The sequence below is a fragment of the Plecotus auritus genome (assembly GCF_963455305.1).
Source record: "Plecotus auritus genome assembly, chromosome: 5".
NCBI classification, from domain to species: domain Eukaryota; kingdom Metazoa; phylum Chordata; class Mammalia; order Chiroptera; family Vespertilionidae; genus Plecotus; species Plecotus auritus.
This window is the reverse complement of record NC_137776.1, coordinates 9,988,460-10,003,267: the sequence shown is the minus strand read 5'-3', so window position 1 is coordinate 10,003,267 and position 14,808 is coordinate 9,988,460. Positions and strand designations below refer to the sequence as shown.

The following is a 14,808-nucleotide window of genomic DNA, read 5'->3' as shown; positions in this document are numbered from 1 at the left end:
TGCTCGTTTCTCCTGAGACATTTGGTGAGTGTGGGGAGTATTTGTACACACAATTAGCCTCTCATTCAGAGTTCAGTATTTTGAATGTGGTAGACAACCAGTTATCTTCTATAAACTTCTGCTTTTCTATCTCATTTTCTTTTCTCATAAGACTGAACTGTCCTTGTCTTAGTTTAGGGCAAAGATGGGGCTGAGAAGCTAAGTAAGATATATTGAAATTAATGAAGAAATCTTGGCTTATACACCAATCTTTGAAAAGATCCCTAGCTACGAAGCATGGAATCTAACAAAATGCGAATTTAAAAACACAAAGGATTTGACAGTTGGTGACCTATTTAGAGTACATGGGACTATGTGGGATACCTATACCAACACCTGGTCCCAATCAGAATACACTCTTACCTGCACGGGGTGAATCCTGGTTTTGATGCTTCCTATACCTTCTACCGTGGTGACGGCAGCCCCATACAGAGAACAGATGGGCACCAGGCATGCGGTGACTGGATAATGACTGTGATAGAATTGTGTAAAGAGAACACCTGGGAATCACAGCGAGTGGGTAACATTATTCAGGGAGTAATGTCGGTCCGGGAGAATCAGGAGACTGTATATCTGTGAGAATACAGAGAACTCTATATATAAAACCATAAATTTCTGGAAGTGTTCAAAAAGGACTTACATGTGGCTGGTGTAGGATATGAAAAAGAAATGGATAAATAGAATAAGAAAGTGTTTTTTGTAGGGCCTCCCAGAGACCCTCAATTCTCTATTTTTTCCCCTCATTCTAGGGAAAGAAATGTCTTACTGATCATAAGATGATATATTGACTTATATAAACCACCATGGGTTAGGTAAGCCCAGTGATTCCCAGCCCTGCAAAGCTTTTAAAAATACAAATGCTCTGGTTGCACACTAGCCCAATTAAATATAATCTGATGGGAAGAAAGTCCATGGGAAAGATCTGGAACTTAGGAAGCTGCAGGGAGAGCAGGCCCAGAGCTGTGTGAGTGCCATAGACACCTGGGGAGAGGAGAGGAGTGAATATGGACAGCAAAGTGGGAGGCTCCACAACCTTCCCGGATGTGCCCAAGCATGGCCCTGGCCAACACAAAGGATACCGGATCTTCTTGGTCTTGGGGTCATATCTTGACACCATGACAGTGCAGGCGCCACAGCCTCCACTCCCACAGCCGTACTTGGTGCCTGTGAGGTGGACTGGAAAGAAGCGAGTCAAGGAAAAGAGGGGCCCAGGCCCCTTTGCTTTTATTTTTAAAATCTGTTTTTATTGATACCAGAGAGACAGAGATAGAAGCGTCAATGATGACAGAAAATTATCGATCCTCCTGCACGCCCTCTACTGGAGATTGAGCCTGAAACCCGGGCATGTGCCCTGACTGGGAATCAAACCATAACCTCCTGGTTCGTGGGTCAACACTCAACCACTGAGCCACACAGGCTGGGCCCCTTTGCTTTTTACACTCCTTTTCCTCGGATGCTGACAGTTAACATGTTCTCTTGAGTTCCTTGCTCAGAGTTCCACTTTTGCATGTAAAGGAGCTCATTGGTAAAGGTGAGAAGAAATTTTCTTTCTTTTTCAGATGCATTTCTAAATGCAAATTTTTTCATATTTTGGGAGATAATAAGATGGCACTCCCGAAGGGACTAGGGCAACACTTTGCAACTCAACACATTACCATTTCTGCAGCGACCATCTGGATAGTCCCACTACATGGGGTACGTGAAGACTACAGAGAGCCTCGTGCCTGTTAGATCAGGGGTTGCATCCAAATGAGGACGGAAAAAGCCTGTTAAATCCAGAGTTGTGGACAATGGACTCTGGACTCAGTTTATGTTATTGCTGTGAAGGTGGCATGTGTGCAAAACTTAGAAAAATCCTCCTGGGAAACTTGCCTTTCTCTGACTCAGCAATGTAATGCTTTTTACCTTCTTATGGGATTGGGACTATTAATTTAATAACCATGGTTCCTGAGCTAGTCATGTCAACTACCACTGTGCACTTTTCCTCTGTAAAGCATTTGCATATTTCCACAGAGGGAGAACAAACAACCTATGTAAACTCCCTGCTTTCTGTTCTGTAAGAATCTGCTGGAATTGGCTTGGGAGCTTTTCTGGTTGAGGTTTAAAAAGGATTTCATGGGTGGAGATCATACTTGGCTTGGGTAGAGGTGGAGACTAACTTCATCTTAGAGACGGCTGCACAAAGAGATGTAATACTGGGTTGGGTCAGTACACCCCGGAGTGAAACAGCTTTGTGATGCACGGGTTAACATTGCCTTGAATGAAAAAGCCAAAAGTTGGTGCAACTAGCTGCTTTGTCCTTTGGTCACTAAACAACTAGTTTGATGCTTCCTTCTTCCACCCCCACCAGAGGTGCCTGCCTCAAACAGTTCCTTCCATATTTTGTCAGTTCATCCTCAAGCTCATCATTTAAGTAGGTTGCCAGATAAAATACAGGGGTGGGCAAAAGCAGGCCTACAGTGGTGAGTACATGAAACACAGAGTTTATTCTTGTATCATTATTTATTAATTATTGTATGATTTCCCTCTAGCCAATATGTCATCCCCTATTCCACTCATTATTCCAGGAACTGGGCTTGTAGCTGGAAAACAAACACACAAAAGCAAACAATAGTCCAAAATTTCCCTCAAGGGCTCTGCCACCTCATAGTTACCCAGTGTCACCCTACCACTTCCCTTTATAGCACTTCTAAATTCACTACAGACTTCTCTGTGCTTTCTCTAGACCTCCTAAATGAAGAAATTCATCTATATTAGGAGCAAGCTGAACATGCATGGATTCCCAAGGAAACATGGCCGGAAGCCGCTCTAGGCAGAATTGCCCCAGCCTCCCATTTCCCATCTCCCCAGTGTCCTCCTCTGCTCATTCTTCTTGGTGCCTAAAGGCATAAAGAAGTCGTTCTAAGTAAGTGTGGCTCACCTGAGACGTCCAGGCCCCAACCTCTGATTACAGAGTCAACAGTTCTGGGATGGAGTCAGAGGCTTATTATTTTCAAAATATGTTTTTATTGATTTTTAGACAGAGAGGAAGGGAGAGGGAGAGAGAAAAAGAAACATCAGTGATGAAAATCATTGATCAGCTGCCTCCTGCACACCCCGCCCGCTTACTGGGGATTGAGCCCCCAAATGGGCATGTGCCCTGACGGGGAATCTACAGGTGACCTCTTGACTCCTGGGTAGATGCTCAACCACTGAGCCACACCCACTGGGCCAGAGTCTTATTTTTAACTTGTTCCTCAAGTGGGTGATTCACAAATATTGGATTTTCTGTCAGAGCGAGTCCCCCATGTGCATACACCAGCACTGGCCTACTGCACTTTTCACCGGACCCCCATGGCCCCTCCCAGGACCCTGTACCTAATTTACATTGCTAATTTTATATTTTTTCCCTGAAGGCAGGTCTCCAATATTTTAAAAACTTCAGGCTCCCACAAAACACCAATTTGCTGCTGACATGGGGCCTGACTCAGGTGTCATTGCCAGAATGGGACCCAGTCACACAAGAAATCAAATATAGGGGAGCCATCCCCATCTTTCTTTCACTATTTCACTCCTTCCCAAGGTCACAGCCTCCCACCGAGTCACCCCGTCCATCCCAGCTGCCCGGTGATAGTCCAGTCACCTGTACAGTTCCTGGAATAGTGAGTGGAATAGGGGCAGATATATTGACGAGAGGAGTAAAATGATGGGGTAGGAAACTATATTGCAAGGGGTTCCATAGACCAGGTGGCATCCAGCACACATAATTTATTAGATAAACTTGGCAAGGGAAGAACAGGGAGAAATAAAGTCATGTATTAGGGTGTGTATGTTGGGAGGCAAAAAGACAGATATAGGGCCAGAATCACGCCCTCGTGCTACCCATTTATAGTTGCACCCAAAACCAAGAAATGCTTTTTGAATCTTTATCGAAGCTCTCCTGGAGGTCTCGGAGGAGTGAGAGGTGAAGGAAGCTCCAGATCCAGGTGGAAATCTGGGAGGGCATTAGCTAGACTTGGGAATTTTGAAATGTTTATAAAACCTTGTTTTCTTCAATAAGGTTTATGAAAAGGCATACGTGACAAGTCAGGGACATGTGCTGGTGGGAAACCATTGTCAGGGACATGCTGCCCTGAGCAATTGGCCAAGCGTGTTCACCTTCACACGCCTGAACATGAAGCCGCCATCCCGGTGACCATGGGCCTCAAAAGACATGAAGTTATTTCCCAAAGCTATTCCCAGTGGACCCTCGTGGTTCCCTGGAGGGGTCTTTTGGTTATTTGCTCAGGTGAAAAATACAACAAATAAAGTACACATATATCACTTCTGGATGCATTCTCTGAACTCCAACTAGACGCTACACATTGGACACCAGGTTATTGACCCAGAACAAATACAGGGCAGCTTTCTTCAGAAGTCTTAGCGTGTTCACTGTTTACCACCCAATCCAGACGGATTACAGCGAAATGTAAGGATACGGACTTTCCGCAGGTAGAACAGCAGGTTCATTTCAGGATCGGCGCTCTTCTCCACGACCTACATTGTGGAGCGAGAGGAGGGCTTCAGGAAGAGAACACCAGAAAGCGTGGCAATTCTACCTGTTGTTTAGGGGCATGTTTTTGATGGGTGATGGCGTCCAAAGACAAAACAACAGCAAAGGAAACACAATACTTGGAACCAGAATTTTGAAAAAATGATGGAGCATTATCTTAACGCCTCTGAATTTTGTAACACATATGACAAGTGTAAATTCTGGATTGTTTTTCCTTAGAGTTATCTAGGGAAATGGATACACAGGTTCCAAAATTGATCAAGATAGCTAGTGGCTATAGGAAGCCACAAAACAGGTTAGCTGCAGAAGATTTTCTAAGGGAGTCATAAGATCAGAAGGGAGTGGGTTTAAGGGAGACAGCCCTGTCTTCTCCATCCCTCCTCAGTGAAATGCAGGTGCCAGCAGGTGAGGGAAGAGCAGAAGGGAGCATCAATCGCTGCTCTGTCTCTCAGGTTGCATGCCAGGCTGTTGCCACCAATAGATCACAGCTGACACATGCGATGAAAGCTGTCTGCCCTCCCTGCCCAAGCAGCTCCCTGGCTGGGTACAGTCTGGCAATATTAGAGAGAACTGAAGAGAGAGTCGCCTGGAAGAGTAGCACTGAGCAACAACAAAAAAGAGGACATTATTCTTCTAAAAGTGTGAGTATTTTTATCACCCCAGGAAAAAAACAACAAACCACATTATTTTTAATAAATGCCTCGTATTTCCAAGTTTCCTTCCGTGTCCTCGGAGGATCTGAAGAGCCAGAGATAAGCTCAGCACCTGTTATGACAAGGAAGGATCAAGGCCCAAATGAAGGAGAAAACAAGGTTAGACTTTGGGGAATGTAATGAAAGGATGCTAACTGCAATTCTGACATCTCACATATATAGCACTCCCAGTCACTTAAAATAAATATTTCAGCCCTGCCATAGTGGCTCGGTGGTTGAGTATCGACCTATGAACCAGAAGGTCACGGTTCCATTCCGGTCAGGGCACATGCCTGGGTTGTAGGCTCAATCCCCAGTAGGGGGAGTGCAGGAAGCAGCCAATCAATGATTTTCTCTCATCATTGAAGTTTCTCTCTCTCTCTTTCCCTCTCCCTTCCTCTCTGAAATCAATAAAAATATATTTAGAAAATAAATAAATATTTCAGTAATCATATGAAAAATTCTGGTCATACCATAATTTTGTTGCACTCACAAAATTGTACTCGTACCATCTGTTTCTTCTGGTACTTTAAAGACACTTAGGAAATGATTTCTTTTTACTATGTATATGAAAAAATGAGCAACTTTACCAATATCCAGAGATAAGCAAGGGAGAACTGCAATGAGAGAATATTTTACACCCATCAGCTTAGCACACTTTAGCAAGTCTGATTGTATCAAGTGTTGGTACATCATAGATTTGCAAATTGATAAGAAGGCAGCACTTGTCATGCAATCAACTATGGGAAAATGTAACTTGTGCTGGATTCTGGAAAGCCGCCTGGCAGGACCTGAGACATTGGCATGCCATAATCTCACTTAGAGATTTTCTTGCCAGTGTTGGTAAGGAAATACACGGTCGGGGGTTCACTGCATGTAGTGGGGAATTGGAAGCACCCCATGTGTCTATCACTGGGGGACTGCATAAGCAGAGTGAAGGGTGTACACAGCCCGGAGAACTCTACATGCAGAAATAATGAGCCAGTTGTTCAAAGAGCAACATGGATATATCTCAAAAACAGCAGTGAGTCACAAAAGAAATAGAAGGGGATGTATAAGTCTTGTAAAGTAAATCACAATTTCACTTGGGTAACTTAAGAATATAAGCACATGCATGCAAAGTCAAACACTGTACAGTTGAACCTTGAACAATGTGGGATTAGGGGGGCTGATCCCCCTGCACAGTTGAAAATTCATGTATAACTTCTGACTCCCCCAAAACTTAACTATTAATAGACTACTGTTTACTGGAAGCCTTCCCAATAACATAAGCAGTCAATTAACACATAGTTTGTATGTTATATATACATATATATTTATATTGTATTCTTACAACAAAGTAAGCTAGAGAAAATGTGATTAAGAAAATCATAAGGAAAATACATTGAAAGTATTTATTGAAAAAAAAAACACACACACACACAACCACATATAAGTGGACCAACGCAGTTCAAACCTGTATTGTTCAAGGGTCAGCTGCATATATTTCAAGGATACATCTATCTTTCTAAATGACTATATTGAAAGTATATGACAAGGATGTATGTTATATGAACAAGAGTGGATGCATCTGGGAGAAGGAAATAAAGAGAAAATAAGAAAGAAAAAGAAAAAATAAAACAATATAAAGCAGAAGAAAAGCCTTGTCCAGGCTGTAATGAGGATGTGCGATTGGTGGAGGAATGTGCTTCGCTCAACTCTGCGCTCCTGGGTCTAAAGGGAAGAAGACCAACCACAAAAATAACAGCAAACCCGATCTCTTCAAAGAGTTGCATATATTTCCCCCCTTTTATTTGCCATCTACAACTTGTCTTAGAAATTTGTAAAATGGAGAAAGGGAAAAATACCAAAATATCAGCTATGAATTCAAAAGATTGGGAGACCTGGAGAGGGAATAATCATTCTAATGTGTTATTAAAGGATAAATGGTTTTATTTACCAGCAACAGCAAAGCAACAAAGCCCCGTTTTCCTTGCACTCAGAAAAGTTCTTAGCTTTTGAATTCCTGTGAATTGTCCACTCAGCAATTATTCTTCTGACATGCCAGTTGGCTTCAGGTCATGCAAGATCCTGACTAATTGGTAAGCAGTATTACTAAACCCAGATTTTTTCTTTGTTCTTTTCTTTCTCTTTCACTTTGTGTTCTTTAGTTCATGGGTTTCCTAAAAATGTTTCCCTGCTATTTGACAGCCAACACTCCCAAGAATTTTTGCCATGATTAAAGTTGTGTCCCCTCTTTTAGGGAAGAACATCAGTAATGCAGTACATCTGAGGCTTGGGAAGCAAAATCATAAACACCAAATGACTTTTGGAAACAATTTTCTATTTTAATACTTTATAAGTTTTTTTCCACCTAATTGTCTCAAAGCACCTCAAACATTTTACTGATTCATTTTGCTCATTCAAGTACAGGCCTGAGGACAACTGAGCATTTGAGTCGCCCCACCTCTTCCCCAGTGGACACAGCCGCCTCTCTGTCCCATGGCTCAGCAGAGCTGCTTCAGTTTCTGGGCTAATTGACCAGCCTGAGTGGATGTATGAAGGCAAAACAAAATCATTCTTTGCTATTAGCATCCTTAATGTCACATATGCCTACTGTTGAAATAACATCGGTGAACTCGAGTAGAACTAATATAGTTTTTCATAACCTGGGTCAGAATTCACTCCCATTGTAATCCAACAAATACAAACGGGAGCTCCTTACTGTCCAAAAGAAAAGTTAAGGCAAGCAAAAGCCCCCATGCTTTCATAATTTTGCACTAAACCTTGAATGAATGACCCATGCTCAAGTTCAGACCAGTACATACTAGTATCACTTGAAAAAGACAGAAGGCAGAGTTTAGTTAAGGAGTGGCATCGTGGTGAAAAGAAATGAGCTTGGCTTTTGCCTCTGGTGTGCAAAAGTTCATATTAATTTATTGTGTAAACTTACCTTTCTTCCATTCACAAAGAAAATCAGCTCATCAGAACTGGGGAGAGAAGGCATCGTGCCAGAAAACAATGCCTCCACCACAGTAGGAGGCTTTCCTTCTGATAGAGCAGGTCGGTGAGAGCAAACACCTAGATGCCTACAGGTCTTGGAAAAGCACAAGCGTCAGCGGGTGATTTATAGCCACATGCTGGAAGACAGGAGCACCAACCAGGGCTGCCTGCCGGCCCTGCCCGCAAGCACTTCTAAGGGCTCTTGGCAGCACCTGTCTCCTCCTTTGCCAGGAGTGAGCCAAGTCATTGCCCGTCCCCTTTGAAGCCCAGAATGGCTTGCAAGGGAAATTTGTTGAAAGCCAGGGACTAATAAATAAAAATCGAGTTTTGCCAGGCTGGCGTGGCTCAGTGGTTGAGGATCGACCTATGAATCAGGAGGTCATGGTTCGATTCCCAATCAGGGCACATGCTGGGGTTGTGGGCTCAATCCCCAGTGTGGGCGTGCAGGAGGCAGCCCATCAGTGATCCTCATCATTGATGTCTCTATCTCTCTCTCCCTCTTCCTTCCTCTCTGAAATCAATAAAAAATATATATATATATATTTTAAAAATAGAGTTTTAAATAGGCTATTGTTATTTTTAAACCAAACCATCAGTCAATATAATACTACTAGTGACCCAGTGCATGAAATTCGTGCACATTAAAAGGGGATTAATTAGAGGAAATAATTTAACATTGCTATTTGCCCTTTCTCTATAATAGAAGTGTCAGAGATGAAGGAAAATTAGTAAAATATATATGAAAACCTTCCTCCTATCAGAGTCTGGGGCACACCACGGGACCCAGAGTCAAGTCCCGGCCCACCCACATGCACCTCAAAATCGTATGAGACCCAGACCAGCAGCCCCCGCCCCCCCCCCCCAACATTGGGCTAGATCCAGACCCAGCCAGTCCCACTCTTGTCAAGCCCTGCCGGGCAGGGGGTGTAGCCTCAGGTCCCCTGGCCCGGCGCCAGGATGGGGGGCGTGGCCTGAGGTCCCCCAGCCCAGATCGGAGCAGGGGGCGTGCCTTGAGGTCCTCCATCAAGCCCCATCAGGTGGGGGACACAGCCTGAGGTCCCCCATCAAGCCCCGCTGGGTGGGGGGCATGGCCTGAGGTCCCCTGTCAAGCCCAGCCAGGCAGGGGGGCCAGCGTCAGGTCACCTGGCCCGGTGCTGAGGTGGGGGGCATGGCCTGAAGTTCCCTGTCAAGGGACACCTGGTGGGGGGCACAGCCTGAGGTCCCCCGGCCTGGCCTTGGCGCTGGGGCGGGAGGAGCAGCCTGAGGTCCCCTAGCCCAGCACCAGGACAGGAAGCGCACCTTGAGGTCCCCTGTCAAGCCCTGCTGGGACGGGGAGGGCATCCAGCCTTGGGCAAACTACGGCCTGCGGGCTGGATCCAGCTGTTCTATCTGGTTCTCTTGCTCTCCCCTCCGCTCCTTTACTTTGAATTTATATTAGTTCACACAAACACTCCATCCATGCTTTTGTTCCAGCCCTCCGGTCCAGTTTAAGAACCCATTGTGGCCCTCGAGTCAAAAAGTTTGCCCACCCCTGGCATAGCCTCAGGTCCCGGCTGATTGCTCGTTAAGGCTCCTGATGGGAACTTGGCCTCAGCTGTGGGTGCAGCCATCTTTGTGATGGAGTAATGGTCAATTAGCATATTCCCCCTTTGTTAGATAGGATACTATTGAAACTCATGAAACTTTTCCCAGTGTCCTTAAAGATTTATTGGAACCCAGCCACAAACATTCATTTAGATGTTGATTCTGGCTGGTTTCCAGCTGCAACAGCAGGCTGAGTGGTCGCAGCCGAGATCTTATGGTCTGCAAAGCCTTAAAATATTTACTCTCTGGGTCTCTTACAGAAAAAGTTTGCCGACCCCTACTGGGTCTCATCTTTATTTCTTCGCTCCTTTGCATTCATTTCTTCCACTTCTCCTTCCATACTCTGTTTCTCAATGGGAGAGTCTGGTGCCCCTGCCACCTTCTGCAAAGCCGCCACCCCCCACCCCCCACCCCATGCCTCCCCCTGCCCTGCGCTGCCTCCACCACCGCTGTCAGGACCGGTTGTATGACGAGGCCACAACCTTCAGTGAGTAAACATGGTTCTTTCTGTGGTGTTCTTGGTCACACATTTATGGAGTTTCTGAAGGGCAGTGGAGATTATTGCCAGGCACAGCACGCCCTCTATGCAGACGGGTGGCCTGTAGCAATCCATTACTACGCCACCAAGAAGCCCCCAGAGGAGTGGTTCCCCTGGCCATAGAAGTGTTGACTGGAATCTGCGGAGCATTTTACAAGAGTTCAGGCCTGGATGGGGAGGAGGGGAGGGCCTCAGTATTACCTGATGGAGGAACTGCTGGTGCTTGTTAGGAGGTCATCTCATTTCCCATTACTCCCAGCGTCACTCAAAGCACCGATAATTTCCCGTGGGGTACAATGAAGTGGGCTCAGTTTCTTTGCATCATGTCTGTATTCAATTTTTAAATTCTTTCATCACCCTATTGAGTGTTTCTTAACTAAATGATCATGGCTCGCATGAACTGCCCAGCTCATGTGGAAGTCACATACAAGAACATGATATTTCGATCAAGGCCATGATCGGTAACCAGGCAGGCTGGGCGGGCAGCGCGTGACGCCTCCCGCGGGGTCCAGGCTGCAATCGGTAACTGGGCAGGCCGGGCTGGCAGCCCCTGATGCCGCCCGCAGGGTCGAGGCCGCCATTGATAACTGGGCAGGCTGGGCTGGCAGCCCCTGATGCCGCCCCTGGGGTCCAGGCCTCCATCGGGAATCGGGCAGGCCGGGCGGGCAGTGCCTGACACCGCCGGCAGGGTCCAGGCTCTATCAGGGATCCGGGCAGGGGGGTATGGCCAGTGTCTCTGGGATGACTGTCTGCCCCGGGACACTGGTGGAGCAGGCCGGGGTTGAACATTTTAATGAAAATGGGATGCCTGTTCCCTGGCCCACAGCGCCTGGTCCCTGGCGAGGAGAGGGCAGTGGGCAGTTAGCAGGCACTAGGGCTTGGAAGGGACTGGGAGCAACCTGCGGGCATGCTACCAGGAAGAGGTGCTGAACCATGATGACGCAGAGGGCTGGCTGATGGAGGCGTGCAAAGGTGCAGACGAGGAGGCTCTCGCTGGAGCTGAGCTCGAAAAGCACATCAACAGCCTGATGGACTAAATCGCCTTTCTGAAGAAGGTGCACAAAGAGGAGATTGCCTAGCTGCAGGAGCAGATCCAGTACGCTCAGATCTCCATGGAGATGGACATGTTCTCCAAGTCCGATCTCTCTGCCGCGCTCAAGGACATCTGCGCCCAGTATGAGAAGCTGGCTGCCAAGAACATGCAGAATGCAGAAGAATGGTACAAGAGCTGCTTCACCATGCTGACCAAGAGCACTGCCAAGAACACCTACGGGGTGTGCGCTGCCAAGGATGAGGTGTCTGAAAGGCCAAGACCCTGGAGATCAAAGCATGCTAGGGCATGAACGAAGCTCTGGGATAGCAGCTGCGAGAGTTGGAGGATAAGCAGAACTCCCACGTTAGTGCTATGGAGGACACAATCAACAAATTAGAAAATGAGTTGAGAACTACAAAGAGTGAAATGGCATGATATTTAAAAGAATACCAGGACCTCCTCAGTGTGAAGATGGCTTTGGACATTGACATTGCAGCTCACAGGAAACTCTTGGAAGGTGAGGAGACCCAGTTCAGTTTCACCAGCGTGGGAAGCATAGCCAGCGGCTACTCCCAGAGTTCCCAGATCTTTAATCGATCTGCCTACAGTGGTTACAGACTAGCTCCTACTTGATGTCCGCTCGCTCCTTCCCTTCGTAATACACCAGCCACGTCCAGGAGGAGCAGATCGAGGTGGAGGAGACCATTGAGGCTGCAAAAGCCGAGGAAGCTAAGGATGAACCCCCTCTGAAGGAGAATCTGAAGAGGAGGAGAAGGAGAAGGAAGTGGCTGATGAAGAGGAAGGAGAGGAAGAGGAAGAAAGTGCCAAGGAAGAATTTGAGGGTGCAAAGGAGGAAGAAGAAGGAGGTGAAGGTGAAGGAGAAGATGCCCAAGAAGCTGAGGATGAGAAGAAAGATGAAGGTGCTGGGGAGGAGCAAGCAACCAAGAAGAAAGATTGAGCCCCCCTTTCCTTAATTATTTCAGGAATATTCCTCCTGAAACCAGGTCAACCCCGTCACCAACCAAGCAGTTGAGTTCCTGATACTATATGAATTAAGAAGTCAATATATATAACATTCTGAGATGACTCAGGTTGGACATTAAATGTTGTGTTATGACTTTTCTCCTTATGCAGAGTATCTGTTTGCTTGCAGAGTGGCTTCCTGGCTTGCTGCCAGCCTGTGCATGGTCCATGCTTATGAGTTCAGGATCTATGACAATGTGAATAATTCAGATGTGTTCAATAAAAACACATGAATACATGAAAAAAAAAGGACATGAGATTTCTTATTACACACAATTCAACCACTGTGACCTCAAACAAATTCATAGCGGAATTTAAGAAGAATGGAGTTAGCACAATCATAAGAGTATGTGAAGCAACTTAGGACACTACTCTTGTGGAGAAAGAAGGCATCCATGTCTTTGACTGGCCTTTTGATGATGGTGCAGCACCATCCACCCACATTGTTGGTGACTGGTTAAGTCTGGTAAAAAGTAAGTTTCCTGCAGAACCTGGTGGCTGTATTGCCACACCTTGTTTTGCAGGCCTTGCAAGAGCGCCGGTGCTTGTTGCCCCAGTGTTAATCGAAGGTGGAATGAAATATGAAGATGCAGTACATTTCGTAAGACAAAAGCAGCATGGAGCTTTGAACAGCAAGCAACTTCTCTAGTTGGAGAAGTACCGCCCTAAAAGGCAGCTGCATTCCAAAGACTCCAGTGGTCATAGAAACAGCTGTAGCATTCAGTGATGCTATTGCTTTGGGAGTGGAATTTGAGATAGGATCTAATTCGTAGTACACATTAGCCAACATGTTGGGTTGGTGAGTAAGTCTGATGAGGCTTCCATAGGAGTGTTGAAAAGTGTAGAGAGCACCTGGGAAGGCACATTGAGCGTTTCTTACAGTGTTGTCAGCTGAGTCCAGTGGCGTTGGCAGAGCCACGTCCTGGAAACGTACCGTGCCAGAGGCAGGTATGTTGTCAGTCTGACCCTTAGCTCAGGTGCCAGGGGGTAGGTTTCATTATCTAGGTTCAGCCAGGCACAAGAAATGGATGCAATTATCCGGGCTTAGCCAGGAGTGACGATTACAAAGAAGCCACAAGAATGAAAAATTATAGCTTGATCTTTAACCATGATTTCTCTTAATTTCCTTTCTTTTAAACTTTAGTAAAACTTCCTGGAATTATGCTGTATATAATAAACGCGCTGCACCGGCTCTGGGTCACTGTCTCTCCATCAGAGGACAGCTGTCCCACCCGGTCCCAGCTTTCCCTACTGTGTCTGTGTCTGTCTCTTTCATTTTCTCAATCCCCCATCGCCCCTACTTAGGACTCGTGTCCGCTCTCTAGCCAGGCTGGTTACGGTAAAGAGAGAAATATTTATAGAAAATTAGTTATACCAGGCCACAAGCTTGACAGAATTGCAACCTCTATGTTTGATTATGATCAACCTATTTTTTTTTTTTTAGCAAAAGGTTCTTACTGTTCAGCATTTAAAATGTGCTTATCATTTGTACCAAGTGACTTTTCCTGGAATCATGCAGTATTGAGTTATGTCTTTAAATCTATTCCCATGCCAGAATCTTACCAATATACTAAAGGTCTGGTGCACAACATTCGTGCACTGGGGGTGAGGGGGCGCTGAGGTGGTGGTGTCCCTCAGCCTGGCCTGTGCCCTTCACAGTCCGGACATCCTTAGCACTGCTGCGGAGGCGGGAGAGGCTCTGGCCACCACCGCTGAGCTTGCAGCTGTCAGTCTGGCTTCTGGCTGAGTGGTGCTCCTGCTGTGGGAGCTCACTGACCACCAGGGAGCAGCTCCTGCACTGAGCGTCTGCCCCCTGGTGGTCAGTGCACATCATAGCCACTGGTCGTTCCGCTGTTTGGTCGATTTGCATATTACCCTTTTATTATATAAGATAGATAGATAGGGGTCCCGGAGTGCGAGAGGGCACTCTGCAAAGTTGCTGTTGTACAGGGTGTGGAATGCAAATGCAAGTGTGCAGTAACCAGATTTGGGGCCGATAGTGCAACATAACCCATGGCTGAAGGTGGAATTGTGCGGCCCTGTGAGGAATCGAGCTTCCTCCTCTCTGGTTCTGGGGTGTGTCACCCAAGAACTGCTGCTGCCAAGTCACTGCAGCTTGGCAGCTCCTGCGTTGAGTGTCTGCCCCCTGCTGGTCAGTGTGCGTCACATGTACTGGCCAGTCGGATGGTTGGATGGTCAGACAGTCACTTAGCCTTTTATATATATAGATAAGTGATTTAGAAAGATTATGTGCCAAAATACCCAGCACAATACTTGTGTATTTTTAGTTTCAGACAGAATTAAAATCCCAGGAACTATGAGCACTCTGGACCTTATGTGGTTTATGCCTGCAGTCATTTCAAACATAGAAAAAGTAAAGTAGGGC

At 46.2% G+C, this 14,808-nt stretch overlaps 2 protein-coding genes and 1 pseudogene across 3 annotated transcripts in view; 2 read left to right on the top strand and 1 right to left on the bottom strand.

The window, feature by feature from the left end:
• Positions 1-8,248, bottom strand: part of LOC308249504 (aldehyde oxidase 4-like) — a gene marked incomplete at both ends in the record, with an annotated part of 34,612 nt that extends 26,364 nt beyond the window's left edge. Inside the window, 4 exons of the mRNA XM_080671106.1 lie at positions 403-511; positions 1,119-1,215; positions 4,497-4,554; positions 8,195-8,248. Coding sequence (XP_080527232.1) covers positions 403-511; positions 1,119-1,215; positions 4,497-4,554; positions 8,195-8,248 — 318 coding nt within the window. The remainder of the gene's footprint in view (positions 1-402; positions 512-1,118; positions 1,216-4,496; positions 4,555-8,194) is intronic.
• Positions 1-13,149, top strand: part of LOC308247954 (protein tyrosine phosphatase type IVA 1-like) — a 41,239-nt pseudogene extending 28,090 nt beyond the window's left edge. Inside the window, exon 2 of the transcript in view lies at positions 12,673-13,149. The product of the transcript in view is annotated as a protein tyrosine phosphatase type IVA 1-like (transcript). The remainder of the gene's footprint in view (positions 1-12,672) is intronic.
• Positions 10,295-11,445, top strand: LOC308249503 (uncharacterized protein; the record flags this gene model as incomplete). Its single annotated transcript, XM_080671105.1, has 2 exons — positions 10,295-10,429; positions 11,422-11,445. The coding sequence occupies 2 exons, from the start codon at positions 10,295-10,297 to the stop codon at positions 11,443-11,445; spliced, it is 159 nt and encodes a 52-aa protein (XP_080527231.1).
• Positions 13,150-14,808: the final 1,659 nt, after the last annotated feature.